Genomic DNA, 18,185 nt, shown 5'->3' on the forward strand with positions numbered 1-18,185 from the left:
TTTTTTTTTTGCCTCTTTCCCTACTTTTCCTGTGCATCATCTCTATAATTTTGTCTCTTTGTTTCTTTATTCCAATCGAGTCATTCAATAAATATTAGTGAGGACTCAGTATTAAGTGCCGTGGCTGCCCTTAGAGAGAAGGAGGAAGACAGTTGTCGGTTCTCATAGCCCTGAGCTTTTGTGTCTGTGATCACCAGTGTAGGATAGTGGGAATCAGGTGCTTACAGCATGGTACAGCTGGTGCAGCCTGCAGCGGGGTAAGAGGGGGCATAGAGACAGCCTACAACCAGCTGGGGCCTCAGTGGTGGCTTCCTGGAGGAACTGATCACTAAATGAACCCTTTAAGTAGAGATTAGACACAGCAGAGTAGTTCAGGGAGGGGAAGAGTTAACAAAGAGCAGACAAGTGATGTTTGCAGGTTCTAGGATCCCCTCCCCCTCAGAGTCTGGAGCACACTGGGGTGGGGGCAGAAATGGAGGGCAGTGGACCGGATGGGTGATGGTAAGGAGAACGGGCTGGGTTGAGAGAGCCAGCCCAGCTCAGACAAGTCTAGTCAGCCCTGTGGAAGAACTAGGCCTCATTTGGAGGCTCTGGTGGCATGCGGAAGGCTCAGCTTCAGCGTGCTATGTAGAAATGATCCTACCAACCACTCCCTTCTTACTGGGTCTTTCTTTGTCCTCTCTTCGAGATGACTGATGATTCTTGGTTAGTCCTAAAGGCTGCACTGCTTTCCTCCACCAGGCCCAGCTGCTTATCTTAAACAGGCTTCATATTCCTCAGTATCATCCAGAGCCCAAAGTCAGCTGTCCTCCACTCGCCTGTCTTTGGGTTAGAATTTACAGGAGCCAGTGGATGGAACAATTATGTGCTACTGTTGAAACTTGTATGAATCCTGGTAGGAGGGTCCAGCCCACCGGTTGTGTTTCTAAATCCTCCAGGATGTTCTGGCCATTCATTTAATGAAAGTTAAAACTTGCCATTACTATTTGAGACCATCATTAACATTCCTACTGAGGACTTTTGTGTGTGTGTAAAACAGGAGATGTAGGGAATGCTTATAGAGATTGGGCGAAAGAAAGGGAAAGACAAATAGTGGTATGGCTCTTACAGTCAGAGCACTTGATGTTTCATCAGGGGAGAAAGGGATTATTCCCTGAAGAAGAAAGTCTTCGATGCTCAGAGAAAATCATGGTTTTGTCTGAAGCCTGGCTTTATTTTGAAGTGGACCACTGCAACAGCATAGATCATTCCTTTTTATCATGAAAAGGAAAAGCAGACTTTTTTAGATGTAATGAACATATTCATTGTATATTAAAAGTGTGAAAAAGTGGTCAATGATCACTCTATTGTGATGATTCTGAGCAAATTTAGCTCCTGGCCCGTGGTAGGTCCTCAGTTACCGTGCGGTGAACAAATAAAGGAATGGTACATTGTATGGCATATGCTGCCTAGGAGGGGATTTGGCAGGGCACGACGACTCCAGTGGCCCTGGAGTGGAACAGTGGGCTCCAGTTAGCCGGGGTTCCTATCTCAGGCTATCTGGCAGTCACTTGAGCCCAGTGGCGCAGTGTCCATGTGTTCTCCAGAGAAGGCCAGGAGCGCATGCGCCCTATTCCCAAGAATGAGTCTCTGCCATTGCCGTAGTACCCCCTTGAAGGAAGCCTCCCGGTGCCATTCTACGCTGCATAGAGATCACATTAAACCTCTTCCCCCTGCTGTGCTTGAACACCTGCTAAAAATGTATAATCGTGTGTTAATAAGCACAGCTACCGCTCATAACGCCCATCACTGCTCAGCCCTCCTCTTGACAGGAAGCCACAGTTCCTGTACGTTCTCACGTCTCATCCCAGGTGGGTAGCTGCAGCTCCTCACTGGGCCCTCTCCCTCGAAAGTCCCATTTTGACTGTTTTCTTTCACAGCCTCCGTTTATGCCCATGACCCTATAAAAGACTCAGAGCCTAGACATGGCCTATAGGAGAGTGCTTGGTCTGGTCTCAGTACCAGGGTGGCCCTGCTCAGATTTGTTCTGAAATAAATCTGTCCTGTTGAGCTCGTACCTTTGCTTCTTTCCCTTTCTTCCTAACACCCCTTCCTTTATGGCAGAGGCAGCTGCAGTGGAGAGAGTCACCTGCCAGTCATTGTCTCTCTGTCTGCACTGCACACGCATGCCTCCCTCTTTTCCTTCCCAAGCCCTGTGCACATGAACCCTCATGGCCGTCTCGCTCTCCCTTATGTGCCAGCTTCTGTGCTGACCCGCATCCTGACACAGGGAAGTGAGAATCCATGTTTCCCTAACGCACAAACCAAGACTCAGAGAGTGGCAGTCCTCTGGCCAAGTCACCCAGCTAGTGTGTGGCAGTGCCAGGGCTGAAACCTGGGCCTGTTTGCCATTGCTCTAACTCTGATGTGCTACCCTGGTGGAGAGGAGAGAGAACCAGGGAGGAGGAGGGAAGAGGAGCAAACAGCGATCTGTGCATTATGAGGCAGTGTCCTCGCTCTGAAAGTGGTGGACATTCTGTGTGCATCCCCTCAGCGTGGGGGTGGTAGGCTGGGTTGTGCCTTCTCTGAGGAGGCCTGAACCCTCTCTTGTCCTGCCAGAAGACTCTCCCATCTCCCAGAAACTTGCAGGAAGCACTTTCTGCTTTGGTGGGAGGCGAAATGGTTGTGCTTGTCTTTAGCTGTGGGCCTGGTAGCCACAGGAAATGGAATCAAATAACAGAGGCAAATGGCATCTAGCCAGTGATGGTGCTCATTGCATTTGTTTTCTTCCTTCGTGATATCAGGTTATGTAAGTATGGATACCAGATTATTTAAATAGGGAGAGAGGAATGCTACTACTAAGGCCATTGGGTCTTGGGTCTAGAAGGGACCAGATCTGCACTTGCATGTTGATATGACTGCGGTACATTCTTTTACAAGATAGAAATCTATGGAAAATCCATAAAGATGCATACACTAAGAGTTTTCCAGTGGAGAGCTGCTAGGGGTCTAAAGCAGATCCATGTGCAGGGCATCCTTGGTGGCCCCTCAGGTGGGTGACAGGGGATGTGACGAGCCTGTGCAGCCCAGGGCCTCCTTAGTACTGCTGCCTGGTATGCACTGTTCCCTTTCACATCTGGCTGAGCTCCACTCTCCGTGGTGATAGAGACCAGATTGCTGAGCATAGCTTCTCCCTGATGTAGTCAAGGGAAATTAGTGAACTGCAAGCCTGGACGATGCCACTAACAAGCTGGCTGGGGTTCAGAAGAGCAGATTCCTCTACTGTGGCCACGGCACACACAGTGACAGTGAGGGTGGTTTTGATTACTACACATGTACCTCCCTGATGAGGGCAAGAACTTGGTTTTCTTTACTTTTGAAACCCTTCTGCAGCCCTACCCATATACACGCCCCTGCATTAGCATAACAGTTTCTGGTCTGTTGCCCTACTGGATCCTGCAGGGGCCCTGGGAGGATAAAGAGAAGACAAATTATCACCACCTTTTTCAGCGTAAGAATCTGAGCTCAGATTTTTTTAAAAGTAACTTTATTGGTACACTTTTAATATGCATAATGATCATATTCATCATAGGGAATTTGTACCTCTACATAATATATCTTGACTCTTCTTTTCTCCCCATTCCTCTCCCCTCCCTTCAGTCTTTCCTCCTCTCCTTATTTACAAAGCTTTGTTTCCATTTTGTCCTTCCATTTTCTTTTTTCTCTTTGCCTTTTCTTCCCTTCTCCTGACCCCCTTCCTTGTTCCCTTTCCCATTTGAACATTTTCTTTCTGCTTCCCAATATCTATCATCCATTTTGGTCCTTACTTACACTTTGAGGTTCTCACACAAGAGATACAATGTAATATTTAAATGTGTGTGTCCAATTCATTTCATTTAAATGTATGGTCTCAAGGTGCATCCATTTACCTAAAAAGTCTTAAGTTTATAATTTTTATAGCAGAGTAGTACTCCATCGTATATAAAAACCACATTTTCATGATCTCTTCATCTGTTGATGGGCAGCTGGGATTTTCCAAAGGTTTAGCTATTACAAATTGTAATAGCTATTATAAACTGCTATAAACATGAGTATGCATGTATCACTGTGGTAAGATGGTTTTAATTTTTTAGAAAGACACCAAGAAGGGAGATAGCAGAGTCAAATGGAACATCTAGTTTTAGTTTTTTGAGGAATCTCCATACTGATTTCCATATTGGTTTAATCAATTTACACTCTCACTAACAATGGAGAAAGTTCCTTTTCACCCACAGTCCCACCAGCATTTGTTATTGGTTGATTTCTTGATAATAGCCATTCTTTCTGGAATGAGATGGAGCCTTGATATTGTTTTAATTTGCATCTCTTGAATGACCAGTGATGTTGAACATTTTTTCATATATTTATTTGCTGTTTGTACTTCATCTGAGAAGTGTCTACTCATTTTAGATGCCCATTTTTGACTTGGGTCTTTATATAAATAACTCAAAAAACAGACCTCCCAAATTGTTCAAAGGTTTGGTTCAGCTCTGTTTACTTTGTGGGTTTTCCATCTTATTGGCCTATTTGTGACAGTAGGGTATTGAGGTCTCCCACTACAATTGTACTAGTGCTTATCTAGTTTTTCATATCCATTGATATTTGTTTTATATAGTTGGGTGTACTAGTATTTGGTGCATATATATTTATGATTGTTATCTCTTCCTCTTGGATTATTTCCTTTACAGGTAGGTAGTGACCTTGTTTGTTTCTTCTGATTAGTCTTGGCTTGAAAGGGTTATACTTTGGGTAGTCGGCATCAAAAAAAGATGGGAAGCAGGTGTTGGCAAATCATGGATAATGCCATCACTGTACCCAAGCAGTACCATGACCACTATCCTGCCCTTCCAGAGTGACTGGAGGGCATCAAGGTCTCTCCCTTCCTTCACCCTGTCCCCACTCGTGTGGCCCACACATTTCCTTTAGTTCTGTGAAGCCAGAGATGGGAGCTCAAGTCTCTCTGGGGTGCTCTGCAGGCCCAGCTGCTCCATGGGCTGTCAGCCACACCCGCAGAGCTTCTAAGGTTTTGGGCCACTCCTGAAGGATAATCAGGTAACAGTGCGACCTGAAACCCTGGTATATTCAAGCATATGCTCTAGAAGTTTTTCACCCAAACAAGAAAGAATAATGTTTACCTTCACCACTTAATTGCTATTTTCTATAAGAGTACCTATGAGAAAAGTCACTTCATATGGACATACTGGACCTGTAATTGTGCTCACTTGTGTGTGTGTGTGTGTGTGTGTGTGTGTGTACTCTTTGACTATTTATTAGTCCCATTTTAGTCCTTAATTAAGTGTTTCCTTTTGTCTGTTTCTTCCCTTTGCAGTATAACGAGGAGCTGCACTATGTTGAACCTTGCCTGAATGGAACCCTGGTGCAAGCTGACAGGACAAACAAAGAGGTAGGGGTGCCACCTGGCAGGGCTATAAGACTGTGGCATACGAGGTCTCCTTCATAGTCCTGTTCACAGTAGGTTTCTCTGTATTGCAAAACCCCATAATACATGGTATCTGATCGCTCTGAGCCTTGGCGCACCAGGGTGTGTAATACTATGAAGAGGAACAGATAAGATCATAGCACTGAAATGATTACCTTGAGTGGAGATACTTACCAGTTCTGAAACAATTGCACTGATTGTTTTCCTCTTTCTCTGCGTCCTGTATGTGCCTGACACCTATGCTGATGTAACTGGAAGAGCACTGTTCCTGCTGAGATTTCAAGGAACATTTAACCCACTTATATTTCCCTGATTGTACTTGTAATTGATTAAATAACCTTTGGGATATCTGTTGGGGTAACGTTGTGATTAGAGGGTCAACTTTACAGAGATATGGAAGATGTTTTCTTAGAACCATATTTTCAGTGTCCTAAGAGTTGTCTATTCTGTAAATATTGTAGAACAAAAGGAGAATCTTAATATTAATGGAGAATCTTAGGAAATGGGACAGAAGTTTCTTTTACAGGTTGAACTTCTAGAATAATTCCAAAAATAGACTTTTATGCAATAAAAATCTGACTTTCTTTGGCCACCTTTAAATCCATCAGTACAATTAGCACAGTCCCACTCTGTACCACATACAGTTTGGGTAGGTGGGCTTGTTGTAGCTGCAACCCAGTCACACCTCATAGGATTCATGTCTGCCGCTGCTCACACATGGCTTTTCTTCCTTTGGAGAGAAGACCCAGTGATGGGGATGAGGACACAGACTCAGACAAACTTCTGTGAGGCACTGGGAATGCACCTCACAGGAGAAACCCCTGTTCCAATGTAGGCATGGTACTGGTGCTATTTTAGATGCACTTGGTAGAGGCACTTATTTTGGGTGTCTCTGGGAGAGTGAATAAGTAATGGGAGAAATTCATCCTAGTTGAAACACAGAATCAGGGTTCCTATGTGAGCTTCAGTTTTTTTTTTTGTTGGGAAGACACAATAACAAGCTTCATTTTTAAAAGGGAAAACCAAGGGCCATAGTGGTTCAGAGAACAAGTGTATCCTGGGAATGTTCATTTGTGGTTATGTTCTAGACTGAGGTAGGGAAAATGACTTAAAACTACTACTAGATTTCTCTAAGGACTCCCCTTGTTTGACCATTGCCTAGATAAGGATTCTACCCTCTTTCTGATATTTAAATATTAGGCTCAGATAGGTGCTCAATGCTGATGTTTCCAACATTAGGCAGAAAAGTTGCTAAAATGATCAAATCCTTCCATAAGGTAACTTCCCAAAAGAACAAAAAAAGTCTGGCTGTGTGATGCTGGAAGCTATGAAGTCTTATGAATGAAAAAAAAAATATTAGAGGAAGTGGGATAAGAATATGTTTAAAATTGCCTTTGATTTTAGGGATATTGAACAGCCACATATCAAATAGGTCCTCTTTCTTACAAAAATAAAACCCAGACGTAACACAACAGACATATAAGGAGTACTCTGAAAGGTGGGAAGGAGGAGGTGAACTCTGTAGAAGTCTTGGGACTTAACATGGCGGTGGGTTTCCTGGTTTCCTAATTGACCTCCGTGTATCCCAAGTGAAGTATCCCAAAGCTTCTACCTCGATCAGCAGATACACACACACACACACACACACACACACACACTCACACACTCACACAGTCACACACACAAACCCCTCTTCCCAGAGAAGGACCACACAAAACCTTCTGTACTCTAGCCCATACCAATAAACAGCAATAGATCAACTCTCTGTGTTTTTTTGTGATACAGACAGGAAAGCTGGCCTTTTTGGCCACCTGTACCCATTTATTTGGCCTTATGTCATGCTTCAATAGTAATATGACTACTAAGAAAAAAAAGATTAAACAGCATCCTGAGTCTAATAATACAAATCTATAATGCACAAAATTCAATTTAAAAGATCCTTTTTCACCCCAGGAACCAGGGAAATTCTAACATACATAAAGAAAAAAACAACAAAAGCCCATATTGACATGAATCAAATGTTGGAATTACAAAATTTCTTTGACAGGCAATTAGCAACTGGCTGGAAACAAATGGGAAAAAAATAAGATATCTAAAGAAATAAAGTATATCTAAAGAAATAAAAGGTACAAAACAAAATCAAATGGAAGTTGTAGAGCCAAAATGTACAATCACCAAAATTAAAGGCCCGCTGGATCAGTTCAATTGTAGAATGGAGATGATGGTGAATAGGGTAAATAAACTTCAGGACAGACCAGTGGGAATCATGCAATCTGAGCAATAGACAAAAAATACTGGAATAAAATGAACAGTCTCAGAGATGTGTGAGAGGATAACAGTGGAGGTACCGTTCATAACATCCGAGCGCTGCAAAAGGAGAGAGGAGGGACTAAAAAAATATTTAAAATTATATTGGCTGAAAACTCCCAGAAATTGGTGAAAGGCACACACCCACATATTCAAGAGATTGAGAAATTTCCAAATAGGATAAATGCAAGTAAATCCATGCCAAGACACATTATAAACATAATGACACAAACAGTCTTAAAAGAAGCCAAAGAGAAAGAACACATTGCTTGTACAAAAAGTCACTTGGAATAATAGTAGATTTCCCTATGAAATCACGAAGACCAGAAGGAATTTTTCAAGTATTGAAAGAAAAGAATTGTCTACCTATAATTTTAATTTTTAAAAAAGAATTCTTAATTTATTTTAAAAGTAAAAGAAGGAAAACATATTAACAAACAGACATCCATTTACAAAAAATAGCATAAGAACAATACAAACAATAGAGAGCTACAGACAAAGTGGTAGGAAATTAACAGTGGTTGTTGTATTACGTATTGATATCTTCAAAGTGATTTCTCAGGAAAACAAGTAGAGACATGCAAGATTGATCAAACAAGTAATCATTAACTGTTCCTTTCAGTAAAGCAATAGAAGTCAGTAGTACAACTATGTTAGCTATCCTGTGTATACATACATACATAATTTCCCCTTCTTTCTTACCTATAATTTTATATCCAGTAAAAATATCCTTCAGGACTGAAGAAGAATTAAAGGCATTCACAAAATAAGAAACACTATGATAGTTTTTTGCCACATAACCTTAAAGTACGTCTAAAGTAAGTTCTCTAGATAGAAAGGAGATAAGAGAAGATAGCTTGGAATTTGAGGAAGGAAAGAACACTGGAGTGGGTAAAAAGTACAAATTCTTAAATCATTTGATCATTGAATCCAAAATCATTACACTGTCTGGTGTGTTGCCAAAGTTTGGTGAGGGAGATACTTACATTTAAAAACAGTGGATGATAAAGAAACAAAGTAGAAGTAAGGTTTCTATCTGTCACTGAAAGTGATAAATGCCAATGCGAGTAGACTGTGATGAATTACATATTTATATTGTAATTCCTGGAGCAATCACTAAGAAAATAATACAAACATGTATATTTAAAGAGTAACTCCTGGAAAAGTCAGAAGAGAGAAACATAGTATGAACAGAGCAAAATAAATTGGCACATACAAACCTCAGTACATCATTAGTTACATTAAATGTGAAGAGTTAAAATACACCAATGAAAAGGCGGAGATTAGTTGAGTAGATTAAACAAACATGATTGAATCATATGTTGACTATAAGCATTTCCCATGAAATACAATGACATACATATGTTGAAGTAAAAGGATGAGAAAACATACAATGTAAATGTTACTTTAAAAGCAAAAGAGAGGTAGCTGTAATAATACCAGAGAGTCTTGTTCAGAAGGAAGAGTACTGCTAAAAAACAAAAAAGGATTCTCTTATTGAGAATAAGAGAATCAATTTCTTAGGGAAACATAGCAGACTTAAATATGTTTTAACCAAAATATTCAGCTACAAAAGACATAAAGCATAAATTAATAAGAGGGTAGAAATAGATAAATGTACAGTTTTAGGTGATGATTTGTGCATTTCAGTAAGCATTTGGTAGAGGACCAGATAGAGTGAATAAGGACACAGAACTGAACAACAGCATTTGCCACTAGGAGCCAAGGGATATTTAAAGAACACTGCACCCAATAGCAGCAGATACACATTCCTTTAAAGCATCCATGGAACATTAATCAAGACAAAACATATCTTGGACCGTAACACAAACCTCAAAAATTTAAAAGATTTGGAAGCATACACAGTATCTGTTCTGATAATGGAATCAAAGCGAAAACCAAAAAGCAGAAAAATCTCTACACACTTAGAAATTTAGTAATGCATTAGTAAATAATTAATGGGTAAACAAGGAAATTTTAAACCAGATTTTAAAACCGTAAAACCAAATGAGAAGTAAAAGACAACATCTCAAAATTTGTGGGACAAAGCTATAACAGTGTTGAGGAGAAGTTTATAGCACTAAACGCTTACATTAAAAAGAAGAGGGTTTTCAAATTAATAATATATGTTCCTACCTCAAGGGATTAGAAAAAGGAGAGCAAAGTAAAGCCAAAGCAAGCAAACAGAGGGTAGCAATAAAGAGCAGGTATCAACTAAATTTAAACAGAAAAACAGTAGGCAAAAATCAATGACACCAAAACTGGTCCTTTAAAAAAACCAGTAAAACTGACTGACAAAAATAAAAAGGAAGAATATAAATAATGCATATCACCAATTACACAAAGAATAGTAGTGCTGACCCAGAAGCCCTTAAAAAGATGATAAGGGGAAACATTGTAAGGGACTACTATCTTAAAAAATACACTCAAGAATTCAACAACTTAGAAAAAATGGCCCAAATCCTCAAAACCCACAAACTACCAAACTCCAACCACAATGAAATAGATAGGTGAAAGAAACCTATAACTATGAAAACAAATTTAATCCATAATTCCAAAGTCCCCCTCTCCATGATTTCCAGGCCCAGATGATTTAACTGCAGATTTCTACCAGACATTTAAAGAAGAATTAATGCCGGCTTTGTACAGTGTCTTCCATAAAAATAGGTCTCATTTTATAAGGCTATTACTTCTTTAATAAAACTGAAGAGAGTACAGCAAGAGAAAAGCGCTGATAGTATTCCTTGTGAATTTGCATGAAAAAGTTCTTAACAAAATTCTAGCACATCAATTCTCAGAATATATGCAAAGAATAACACCACCACCAACACAAGGGGAGGAGCAGTGGCAAGCAGCCTCTTTCCCTACCTTGCATTGTATGCGAACTACCCACTCCAGGGCGGGTGTAGCACTCACACCTATGAATCAATAATAAACTCTAGAAGCCCCCCCCCATGACTGCATGAAGCTTTTGGGGGACATCCAGACACAAGCCATAACAATGACTTAAAATTTTAAAAATACTTTTTAAAGGGCTAGGGATATAAAGGACCTGAGTTCAATTCCTAGTAATGCCCACCACATCAAATCATATTTCTGTATGTGGATTGAGTTTATCCTTTATTCGAAAGGCCTAGGACCAGAAGCACTTCAGATTTCAGATTTTTCAGATCATGTAATATGTGCAGACTATTGGTTGAATACCCATAAGCAGAAGTTGTGAAATCCTACGTCATCCAAAATCAGAATCTCAAAATCAGTCTAAAATAAGACTTTCAAAAAGTTTCCAATTTTGTACTTCATGTTTTTGGATTAGGGATACTCAATCTATACTAACAATGTAGTATGGGAACAAAAATTTAAAATACAGTCGCCATTTATAGTTGCTCCAAAGAAGTCAACAAATCATGTACAGGCTTTGTATGCTACAAATTACAAATACTGATGGAAGAAAACAAAGAGTTAAATAAATGGAGAGTCTTCCCATGCTGATAAATAGGAAGAGTCAACATTGTAAAGATGTCAGTTCTCTTCAACTTGATCTGTAGTCTTAATGTCACTTCTACCAAAATCCCAGCAGTTTCTATAGATACAGACAACGGTGTTCTAAAACTTGCCATACAAAGGCACAGGCCTAAATATTAAAATGATGTTTAAAAAAGGAGAATAAAGCAAGAGGAATTAAATGTTCCGTTTAAGGCTTTTTATACACTAACAGTAACCAACAGAATGTGGCCTTGGTGGAAGAAGAGACGTGTAGATCAATAGAACAGAAGAGAGAACAGAGACATAACATTCAAGCAAACATAGCCAACTGATTTTTCCCAAAGGAAAGATATCCTTGTCAACAAATGACACTGGAGGAGTTAAACATCCATTGATGAAAATGACAAACAAAAAATAAAATTAACCTTGCTCTAAGCCTTCTAACTTGAACAACTTTTAGCTCAAGTGGATCAAAGATTTAAGTGAAAAATTTACCACTATAACACTGTTTGGAAAAAAAGAGAAAATCTTCAAGACCTAGACATGGGCAAAACTTCTTAGGCTTTGTATCAAAATTACAATCCACAAAAGGAAAATTTCATGATGCTTTTTAAAAAATAAAAATCAAGCAAAACTCTTGCTTAGTGAAAGATTGTGCTAAAAAGAAAAAACAGACAAACCAAAAATTGGGGTAAGATATTTGCAAACCACATACATGATAGAGTACAAGTATATAAGGATTATATAAATAATTCTTAAAAACTCAGCAGTAAAAATGAACAGTCCCATTGGAAAATGGGCAAAAGCCACAATTTTTTTTTACTAAAGAGGATATGCATATGGAAAATTAGTACATGAAAAGATATTAAACATCTCTAAGGAAATACAAATTAAAACCACAACGAAACGTCACTACACACCTATCAGAATGGGTAGAAAAAAATAAAAGAATTAAAGAATTAAAACCACTCGATGTTGATAAGAATCTGAATCACTCCTGCCTTAATGGTAGGAATGTAAAATGGTACAGCCATTGTGGAAAAGAGTTTGGTAGATTCTTGTAAAACTAAATGTGGAACTTCCGTGTGACTCAGCCATTGCGACCTTGGGCATTTATCTCAGAAGAAATAAACATAATGTTCATGCAAACTTTAACATAAAAACCAGCACTAGAAACAACTGGAATATATCCTTCAGTGGGTGATTGGTTCAACAAATTGTATTTTCTCCATTCTGCAGAATATGGCAGCAGTTAAATCAACTAATTATTAATACATGCAGTATCTTGAATGAATATTTTAATCTCTGGAGAGTGCTAAAAGAACATACACTTATGATTTCATTCATGTAAATTTCTTTAAATGATAGAATTACAGAAATAGAGAAAGAGTTAGTGGTTGCCAGGGATATAAAGGACCTGAGTTCAATTCCTAGTAATGCCCACCACATCAAAGATGCTTCGTACATTTTCTATTGAAAAGAAAAACATTTGTTTTCAACTAGAATACTCTCCCAGGTGGTTCATCTATTGGTTCATTCATATACATTTGGTGGACCATTCACCACATAAGCCCTGACTTGGTTGCAGTCTTTTCCTTCTGGAAGACCAAGCAGGGCTGGTAAGGAGAGCTCCTTGTGCTGATGGAATGTTTTGTACCTTGACCGTGTCAACCTCAATCCCTGGTTATATTTTTGTATATAATTTGCAACATGCCATTGGAGAATACTGGGAAAAGCTGTGTGGCATTTATGTTATGTCATCGATGTGGCTGTTGATCTATAATCACCTCAAAATGCAAAAGTATAATTAAAAACAAGAGGAACTCTTTAAAAGGGATTGTACCAAATTAGAGGGAACAATTGTGTAATGCCTGCTAGGTTGCTTTAGTTATTTATCAAAAGTACTGATTGTAGTTTATTTACCAAGGCAAAAGTTTCTGTGCTTTGGGGTCTATGGGTCCTTTTACTTGGAGAAAAATCTCAGAGGACAAAGCATTTATTTTTCATAGGTATCTTGAGGTATTTTAAGATAAATGTGAGCTTCATTGGTTTACTTGAAAAGGTTCCAGTTTTATCACTCAGTGGCAAGCCATGATATCCAGTACTCCATAACTTGTGATCGACACTGGAATTCATAACCAGCAAAAATGAAATTTACATGTGCTGTCTTAACTCAGAGGACTGAGGTGGAAGACTGCACCCAAGGCCTCATACCTGCTGTTGGGGGCCCTCCTCTCTCCCTGCTTCTTCCCTGTGTGTTCTGCTAGAGCAGGTGCTCATCCTGAGACATGCGGCAGTGTTTTCCTGTGTCCAGGAGCAGGCCATTGTTGGGCAGCCCTGCCTGGTCTTCCGAAGGAAAAGACTGCAACCAAGTCAGTGCTTATGTGGTGAATGGTCCATCAAATGTATATGAATGAACCAATGGACGAACCACCTGGGAGAGTATTCTAGTTGAAAACAAATGTTTTTCTTTTCAATAGAAGATGTACAAAGCATTGAAAATAAAAGCATGAAGCCCATTACATTTTAATCTGATCAAAACAAGTTGAATGAGGTTGCAGGTGAAATTATGTGGCTCCAAGGTTGGCATTCTCCTCTCTTTCTGGTCAGATCCTTTAAACAGCAGCTTTGAAGCTGCTTTTTACATTCTTTGTACAACGGGGATGGAGGATTATGGCCTGTAGAAAACCAGAAAGAACCGGCAGTGGGATGGTAGATGTAAGCCTTCTGTCGTGAGGTAAGTGATTCTGACTAGATAGTGCCAAATCCGTGGATTGTTTCACCCTTCAGTCAAAATATTCCTGTATGTCCTGTATGGCCAATGACAGCCAGATTGCTGAGACTCTTTCCTGTCCTCCCTTTGCATTGGAGGACTGCTGCCCGCTGTACTGTTGCTTCCAGTTAATGAGAGGGCACGGAAAGCTTCCAGATGGTGACATCTGGGATTATCATGGCAGTACTTTTAGTCACGTAACAGCCAATGCTGGCTTCCTAATACTCAGGTGACCCTGGAAAAATCAAAACTAGATCATTTTAATTAAAATGGCAGTTGATTAAATTCATTTTAAAAATGTGGAAGGAGAGTGAGAGGATCTCAGTGTGTCTTACAGCAGAAGATGAGAGGAGGGTAGAAATGCTGGCCTTGTTCAAACCAGTGGCCATGGGTCAACGGTTTCCTGTAATTTTGCTTGAAATAGCCCCAGCACACCATACCTGGATGAGGGGTCTGGAGGTTCTATGAATTTTTTATTTTTGTCTTTTAAAAGTATTGTTTACCATGTGGAGAAAATTTTACTTTGCTGTTTTATGTCCCAAGTAATGGACTGATTTTTTTTTTAATTTTAAAGAGAAAAAAATAAAAATAATGATACAAAATTTCCAAACAAGATAATAGGAGAATAACAATGGTTAATACATTGTGTATTGTTATCTTCAAAGTAGTTGATCGGATTACAAGCTATAGGCATAAAAAATGGGTCAAGTAATATAAACACAAACCTTTCTTTTCAATGATCTAATGGAAATTAGTAGTATAACTGTCTTAACTATCTTATATATATATATTTTTCCTTTTTCCCTTCCTTCTTTTTTCCTTTCCTCCATCACAGTTTCTCTTTCCTTTTGAACAGTTTCTTTCCATTTCATAATATTTATTGTAATTTTGGACTTTATTTACTCTTTCAGTTTCTTACACTAGGGAGACAATATGATGTTTACACATGTGCGTCTGACTTATTTCACTTATGAGTGTTGGCTCAAGTTTCTTGACAAACTGGGTGAGCCTGGAGCTCAAATATAGAATTCAAATGAGTGTACTCTCATTGTAATCTACTTCAGACCTTCTGAACCACTCCTCAGACCTTAAAATGAACCTCATGTGATCTCTGTAGACAGCAGAAGGGGAAGGAAGAGGAAGGAGGGTGATATGGTTTTTCTCTGGTTTTATAATGAAGATGTCCTAAAATCCACTGAATTTCATGGCTCTGGTTAAGATTCAGTTGTGAGTATTTGTGGCAATCTCAGCTCATCCTAGAGACCCATGTAACTCTCATCTTCCTTGGCAGTTTTGATCTTTTCCAATGGGATCAGAAGACACTGAAGCTCCATGAAGTAACAAAAGCCCACATCAGAGTTACTGCTTCTTCCTCAGCCTGAGCTTTGTCCCAGGGGGCAGCCTGTATTCTAAAACTGCCTGCCTCCCATGGCCGAAGCTTCGGACAGGGCACAGTTTGCCAGTAACACGGGGGTGAGGGGTATGATCTGAACAGTAAACAGACATGAGACCTGTATATTAGTAAATGTCACCTACCCAAGCACTGCAGAAGGAAAAGTTTATAGAGGGAACAAACACTAATCTGTTTTTATTCAATTCAAAGCTAGTACAATAGAGTAGCAATTGCTTTTTTAAATGTCATGAACATATTAAAAATAAACAGAAAAATTAGGAACAACCTAAATATAAATAAATTCTAAATCCAATGTAATGTAACATAATACAGCTCTAAATAAGAATAAAGTAGTCTTCTATGTGTAGCCATAAAAGAGTAACAGTGGTGTATAATTAGGTAAATTGCAAGATAGTATGCTTCATAATTTCTGTTTAACTCGTTTTGAGACAGAAGGAGAGGAAAAGAATGTGGGGACGAGGGGAAGCTATCTTTACACTGAGCCCAAAACACTTCTGTAATCAAAAATAGAATATTTTTAATAGTTTCCTATCATTGACATTAATACAGATATTTAAAATAAATTATATTTTGACTCCTAATACTAACTCAATTGTTTTCCTACGATTTTTACGGATTTCCTTTCTGCTGCTTTCCAGATAGGTTTTTCCTTTTTTAATAGGCTGATGTCTGCTTATCAGGAAATACTAGCCACCTTTTAAAGCCATATCACCTATTGACGTAAACGAATTAACATGCTGCTGCTTTACAGGGATTCAGATGGTGCACAGTACATTTCTTAATTCTTTTGAGGGAACTTTGTAGATTTAAAGTTATCAAAATGATGACCTTGGGACTGTTTCTATGAGAGGTATGCCCCAGAAACTCTACCTAATTATTTCCCTCTTCCTGTTATACGATGTATGTATATTTATTTCATAAAATTCACTTGTTTGAAAATAGCAAAGTTAAGACTGACGAAGGTCTAGGTTAGACAATATAAGCCAAGCGTAGTTTGTGTCAAAACTGCCAATATGATTAAAATTCTTTTCATCAATTTTTACTTCAGTTTAGTAGATGTCAGTGAACTCTTTTGGCTGATGTCCAGGAAGTAAATATTTTAGGCTTTGTAGGCTGTATGGCTATGACTGCTATGACCCTGCTAGGACTGCTCAGTTTTGAGCAGTGGTCAGGTTGTAGCATGACAGTGACCATAGGAACACATAAATGAATGGATATAGCTATGTTGCAAAAAAATTTTATGTACGGAAATAGGCAATAGCCAAAAAGATGATTCATGAGCTGTGGTATGTTAATCCCTCGTCTGAACTATGTACAGGAATGAAAGAAGTCTATTATTAAATAAGAATTTACAAGAAAAGAATTTACATCCATCTTCTAAAATCTTTCTAAAAGGTACACATAACAATAAGTGGTTGAAAGCTTGAGTGAATTGGGTAATAGTTCATCATTTTTCTCATTAACTCTTTTGGAAGGAAGGTTTGGACTGAATCTTTACCTTGGAATGAATTTCTACGTGAATATACTTGCCAGTTCATTGATTTTTAATTTCTCTATTGAACTAAATTTAACTGGAAGACAAGAAGTCATGGATATGTGTTGTAAGTAGAAATAGGTGTAAGAAATAATAATATCAATAATAAAGATGGCACTGTAGAATTCAAAAATACTTATTTGATTGTCATGATTATTTCTGTTATTATGTTCAACTTACATAGCTGGAGTCTTGGGCCCATATATATTTAGTCATCTGATTCCATAGATGAATGGATACATAGATATGTTTACATAACTTACACAAATATGCATAACCATTACGTGAAGAGCCATATTGCTAGTACTCATTTTAAGATTCCAAATAGTATCTTATTACCTTCAGCGTCTGAGCAGGTAGAATTATCTTTGTGACATGGCTAAAGGCTACTTAATTCTTCTACAATTTTATCCTGTAGAGTAAAGCAAAATTCAGATTTAGGCATTAAAAGAGGATCATCTGAATATGATATGCTGGAATTTTGTGTGATAAGGCATCTGTATGGAACTGAGGTATTCTAGTAAAAAGGGCACAGTTGTTTGTATAAAGTGAAAGGTGAAAAAAAAGTACAAAATTTTGATCATAATTTATTTCCACCTATGGGAATCTGTTGATTTATTTATCATGGACTTTGGTATATCAGCACATGGATAGGTCTACTGAAAGGAGTGTGTGTGAATGTGTCCATGTAACAGAGAGGGAGAGAGAGAGAGAGAGAGAGAGAGAGAGATTGATTAATTGATGATTGATTGTGAGTATGGATGGGTTTATGCTCCTCCTTCTTTCTGCTGCTTACCTGAGTATGTTTTGTCTTCTTGTTGCTTAAAGTAAATAAATAAAGTACCCAGTAAGGAAAAAAAAGAAAGACCAGCAGACAAAACAATAGACTTTCAAATGAATGCAGGAAGCAGCCTTGTGCCTGCCCTCTACCTTTGTTTTTGCTGGATTAGACCTGTTACACAATCAGGTTAAAATGAGCTCTGAAATTTAAATGCTGCATGTTTTCACTGTGTGCTTTTCTTTAGGTCTGGGTGCAAAGCCATCTGAACATTAACTCATCCCCTAGTCAACAGCAGAGCCTTCTGAGGAGATGAAGGGGACCTCTGGGGTCTCTGTCTTAGCTATGAACCCGCAGGAGACCCTCCAGATGCCACGCCCAGACGATATGCTCTGCTGGCTGAGGGTCCTGGTAGGGTAAGCTGGTGGATTTAGG

General features: G+C 38.9%; 1 protein-coding gene across 3 annotated transcripts in view; it reads left to right on the plus strand.

The window, feature by feature from the left end:
• Positions 1-18,185, plus strand: part of Cacna2d3 (calcium channel, voltage-dependent, alpha 2/delta subunit 3) — a gene marked incomplete at its 5' end in the record, with an annotated part of 848,592 nt that overhangs the window by 379,004 nt on the left and 451,403 nt on the right. For all 3 annotated transcript variants that reach the window (XM_013515709.1, XM_013515711.1, XM_013515710.1), the window contains 1 exon segment: positions 5,348-5,422. In XM_013515709.1, coding sequence (XP_013371163.1) covers positions 5,348-5,422 — 75 coding nt within the window.

The sequence above is a fragment of the Chinchilla lanigera genome, unplaced genomic scaffold (genome assembly GCF_000276665.1).
Source record: "Chinchilla lanigera isolate Chin_1 unplaced genomic scaffold, ChiLan1.0 scaffold00029, whole genome shotgun sequence".
NCBI classification, from domain to species: Eukaryota; Metazoa; Chordata; class Mammalia; order Rodentia; family Chinchillidae; genus Chinchilla; species Chinchilla lanigera.